This window comes from Nansenia antarctica (genome assembly GCF_963989245.1).
Source record: "Nansenia antarctica genome assembly, chromosome: 2".
In the NCBI taxonomy this organism is placed as follows: domain Eukaryota; kingdom Metazoa; phylum Chordata; class Actinopteri; order Argentiniformes; family Microstomatidae; genus Nansenia; species Nansenia antarctica.
In genome coordinates, this window is record NC_137675.1 from 62,222,505 (window position 1) to 62,227,987 (window position 5,483).

A 5,483-nucleotide genomic window follows, 5' to 3' on the forward strand; every position below is an offset into this window, starting at 1 on the left:
GGGAAGGCAAGTGATCAAAATCAACTAGCAATATATGGACACAAAGACACCCCTAACAAAGGCTGTGATTCTATCTCTCTCTTATCTGCTCTGCTCTTTCTCTCTAGAATTCAATATCATAAAGGGCCTGTTTCATTTGAAGTGAGAGGTGTTTTTTTATCTCATGGATAACAAGCAGACTTCTGTTATTATCCATGATGAACTTCCTCCTCTATATTGGGAACCTGCACCGATGCCATTAACAAAAGGACCTTTACGTGGCCCTCAACTTGCCGTCTGTATTTATGGGGCTGTGTTATCAAATGCTAACAGAGCCCTTTGTTTCACTACAACAGGAGTATCCTTACATGTGTCGCACAATGTGTGAACAAGTGTCTGGTCCATTTGCCTACATTCAAATTAAGGCTGTGCGCTGACCATCACAGGGATGTGTCTTTTCATGGGCCTCTAAAAAGAGACAGAGTCTGAAAGGCAATGTGTAGTCAATGCATTCCATGGACAACTTCAAAGTAACACAAATATCTGTAGGAAGAAGAATATGTTCATTGTTTTATTAATCATAAAACAGAATGATTACCATACGACTCTGGTAAAAGCTTTCAAATTGTGTATTTACAAGTGTAAAAATCCAAACACTGAGGTATTTGCCAATAATGTTTACTAGGGTTCCATCAGGGCAACTCTTTTGACAACGGGGACTGGAGGGCTGCGGTGAACTTTCATAGGTTTTTAAAAGTCTTGAAAGCACTTTAAATATTTGTCAAAAGTCATATATATTTAATTCAAAACAACTTACTATTATTTTTCGGCTTCCATTTTTTGTCCAACACGGCTGGCACAAGCTTAGTGAAAAAAATATCAATGCGCTTACTCGTGCTGGGGCCTTGCCACTGTGGAGCGCTAATTGGCTGACAGCGAGGGCACGAGGCTCTTCATAACACGGGACAGCTTCCCCGCCCTTAACACCAGCGGAGCAGCCTGTGCAAAAGACAGCAGGCAAAATGCAATTGGAGGAAATTATAATTGATACCATACCTATCCAATACGGAAATAAATATTTTCAACACGATTGTGTCGAAATAAGATTTCAAACAAACAGAGCAACGTACAGTTCCATGTGCCTTCAAGTGATATGGACAAGTAAAATATCGGTATTGAATAGAATTATAACATTTACCTTCTACTCCAGCGTCGAGTTTTTGGTTACCAATACTACTTTAATCATAATTAATTGAACATATTCTATCGAAATAAACGAAATCTATTGATAAATAGTGATACCCTATGATATAGGATATAGACTAGATTACCTCTAGCAAAACGTTCTCCATATTTACAAAGTTTTTGAGTGGAGAAACACACGCTTAAAAACTTTAGAATGGCGATAGAGAACTTATGAATGATCTGCAAGAAATGTTGTAAGCACCCACGATTCTCCATTGAGCTTTTAATGCTGGCTACCTGAATGTGGTGTATACAATTTAAAGACAATTCAAATGGTTAGAAAGGGGTTTCTTTGCATTAAATGTCCTTTAAATGTCATTTCATGTCAATATGGCATGACTAGATGTTTAACATTTCGTGTTTAGACTACACATTGGAATTGTACAAGTAGCCCGAACTGATGATAAACATTGGTTTTAATTTAGCACACCATTTATTCTAACATGTTCTAACATTTCCAGTAAACGGGGACTCAAGGGATTGAGTAGGCTAAAGCACAGCACTGAAATCATGTGTTAAGACTAATTTGTTAAATTAGTTAATTAATTTAGAAATTATGTTTGTACTGTAGCCTGCTCTGACTAATATTTAAACCAGAAATGATATAGCTACACTATTTTTTTAAAATCGATTTAAGCGCTATATATTATTATAATATATAATATTGTTGTGCAAAACGTTTCAGATACCTATTGTATAAAATACTTTTATGAAGGCCAATGTTATCGAAATATGACCATATATCAGTTTTATAGTTAGTGTTAACTATGCCACTGTTTCAAGATGCAAAATACAGAACGAATTGAAACATTTTCTTCAAGTAATTGGCCCATGACGTTGAAAACTGAATACTATATTAATAAGATATAGCCTACCCTAGCCTACGTGTAGGACTGAATATGAAAAAAAAGAGAGACAATTGTTACAGAAATGTATCACCTCCGAAAAAGAAAAGTGTATCAAATGGCTTGCCTATCAAAAGTAAAACCAATTGGAATCAAAATGGTGATATGGTCCAACCAATCAGAGACGGAAGGTGGAGTGAGGGCTTTAAACTTCAAGTAAAGTTCCTCTATCGCCCAACCTCCGGACTCACAGTGCAGACTGCTGCCCCGAGAACTGTACCACCCTTGACAGTGAAGGATAAACAGGACAGAAGAAAAACAAACAAACACAGAAAAGGAAAACAACATCAAGACCCATGTTTGTTAATGCTGTGAAGGAATTTACCATGGTTCACTGTGCGTAAAAAGCGCAATCTGTTTTTTTGCTTCATTTTCCAGCACTTGAGTTATAGAAGGCAGACAGCATTACATCTTTTCACGGATTCCATCCATCTGAGGCTGATCAAATGTTAAAAATGACCGAGGAGCATGACAAGTCTATCAGCGACCCACCGTGCAGCCCTGCGGGCACCACCAGTTCCATGTCGCAGGAGGACTCCGATTCGGATGTTCCCTCCTCGCCGACGGGATCCGACGGACACGGATCTGTGATCGCTGGCATGGGCAAGAAGGATGGCGAGGAGGATGACCGCTTCCCTGCCTGTATACGAGACGCGGTGTCTCAGGTCCTGAAGGGATATGACTGGTCCCTGGTCCCCATGCCGGTGAGAGGGAACGGCTCGTTGAAAAATAAGCCCCATGTTAAAAGACCGATGAACGCGTTTATGGTCTGGGCGCAAGCGGCGCGCAGAAAGCTAGCGGACCAATACCCTCATCTTCACAACGCCGAATTGAGCAAGACTTTAGGGAAGCTATGGCGGTAAGTAATATTATTGGTTATTCATTACAAAATGATCACGGTAAATGTTTAACTTTAGCGAAAACTTGTGTGCCTGCTGGGCTATCACTAATTTGTGAAGTCCATGCAATTGACAACTGGTTAATGATTTAAATATAATATTTAAATTAGTTGTTATCAAAGTGTGAATACCCAGTCTAAAGAGGAATATAAATTCCTTTATCAAAAGTACAACGTTTCTTATCTAATTAGAATAACTGTAATAACCTGGATTGCTTTTATATAAAAGTATACGAATATTTTAGATGATAATTCTTATTTTGATTATTACCATAATTGTACACAATACATGGGATAAATTATTCATCAATTCCTGTTTGTCCATTATTGTCATAGTTTGCTGTCTGAGAACGAGAAGAGGCCGTTTGTGGAGGAAGCGGAGAGGCTTCGGGTTCAGCACAAAAAAGACCACCCTGACTACAAGTACCAGCCTCGGCGTCGGAAGAATGTGAAACCAGGCCAGAGTGATTCAGATTCTGGAGCCGAGCTGGGACATCAGATGTACAAGGCTGAACCAGGGATGGTGGGTCTGGTCGGCATAGGAGATGGACACCACCATTCTGAACATGCTGGTGAGTTGATGATAATGGTAACGGCAGTAGTTCTGGTAGATAATGAATGATGATAAATGTACTCTTTACTCACCAGACTATTATATAGTAGCCTACGGTAAATTCAATCCAGTCTCACTAAATCAGTCTTTCCATGATATTCTGGGTTCTGAGATTATGTTCAACCAAATGAGGAAAAACATTAAAGAGCCAAGGGCCATCAAATAAATACTTTTTTAATGGGCAATACGTTTTTTAAAGAATTTATTGTAATCACAGCATTGGCTGTAGGCTAATGAAGATTTTGTAGATTGCGTACTTATATCGCAAGTCCTTAAGCTATTACCACATTGTAAACAACACGGCTGACATTTTGTTCCCTCCTCAAGGTCAGCCCCATGGTCCACCCACACCCCCCACCACCCCCAAAACTGACCTGCACCATGGGGGAAAGCAGGATCTGAAGCATGAGGGCAGACGTTTACTGGACAGCGGCAGGCAGAACATCGACTTCAGCAACGTCGACATCTCTGAGCTCAGCACTGACGTCATTAGCAACATGGAAACGTTCGATGTCCACGAGTTTGACCAGTACCTACCGCTCAATGGCCACAGCGCTGCCTCCTCCCTGCCCTCGGACCACAGTCATGGGCAGAACCCGACGGCGGGCAGCGCCTACCCCTCCTCCTACAGCCACGCAAGCGCTAACGGGGCCATGTGGAGCCGCAAGAACGCCATGTCGACCTCCTCACCTTCTAGCGATGTGGGCCAGCACCGGCCTCATATCAAGACAGAGCAGCTGAGCCCCAGCCACTACAGCGAGCACTCCCATGGCTCCCCCACCCACCCTGACTACAGTTCCTACAGCGCCCAGACCTGCGTCACATCGACCGCTTCCGCCTCAGTGGCAGCAGCCTCCTTCTCCAGCTCCCAGTGTGACTATACAGACCTCCAGAGCTCCAATTATTACAACCCCTACTCCGGGTACCCCTCCAGCCTGTATCAGTACCCCTACTTCCACTCTTCCAGACGGCCGTACGGGAGCCCCATCCTCAACAGTTTGTCCATTCCCCCCACCCATAGTCCAACCACCAGCAACTGGGACCAGCCAGTGTATACAACTCTATCCAGACCCTAGGTGTCTCATAAACAGACAGTCCATTCCTCCCCAGGTCTCACGGAACCTTGAGACCCATTGAGATTGATGCACTACTAATGAAGGAATGGAAGAGGAGGGTGGCACAGTAGGTGGTACAGTAGGCTACCAGTGCCAATTTTAACGTGAAACAAGCAAATGAAAAAAAGTGCCTGCTGATTTTATACAATGTATTTTTTTCTTCTACCCCCCCGGAAACACGGACAGACTTTTACACAAAAATTAAATGGTGTTAAAGGCGAGCCCAACTCCTCTGTGAGGACACCTTGCCCACGCCCACATCATGTATAGCCCCCAACCCCCTTTTTCATGGTCAGGTTTGCACGTGTCGTTTTGTGTGCACGTTTGCGACTGCGACAAAGCGTAGGTCTGCCACTGAGTTTTGTAGGAGAAAAACAGTTCGGCCCCAATTGTATTGCGAAGCAGATGGAGAAACAGACAGGTTTGAAAATGTGCTCTGGGACCAATTAAGTGTTTTCACAGTGCGAAGCAGAGCTGTGTCACAGAATATGCACACAGATATTTTACGTCAGTGAACCAGTCTTAATTCAGTTGTTACTTTGAATCTTAAATGTTGTTGTTTTTGACGTAGAGTCTTATATGTATTTATGTTCATTATATAATGTTTTCCTTTTTTTTTTCTCCAATTAAGTAGTTATACATATGTTATGGGGGAGGGGTATGTAATTTCTTTCTCATGAGTGAAACTTGGTGTATCAAATGCAGTACAGATTCCTTACACAATTATA

The 5,483-nt window shown here is 42.1% G+C and overlaps 1 protein-coding gene across 1 annotated transcript; it reads left to right on the forward strand.

Moving 5' to 3' along the window:
- Window positions 1–2,575: 2,575 nt before the first annotated feature.
- On the forward strand, window positions 2,576–4,716 carry LOC308152021 (transcription factor Sox-8-like; the record flags this gene model as incomplete). Its single annotated transcript, XM_080524927.1, has 3 exons — window positions 2,576–2,988; window positions 3,364–3,599; window positions 3,968–4,716. 3 exons carry the CDS (start codon window positions 2,576–2,578, stop codon window positions 4,714–4,716), a joined length of 1,398 nt encoding a protein of 465 aa, XP_080381053.1.
- Between the last annotated feature and the right edge of the window lie 767 nt (window positions 4,717–5,483).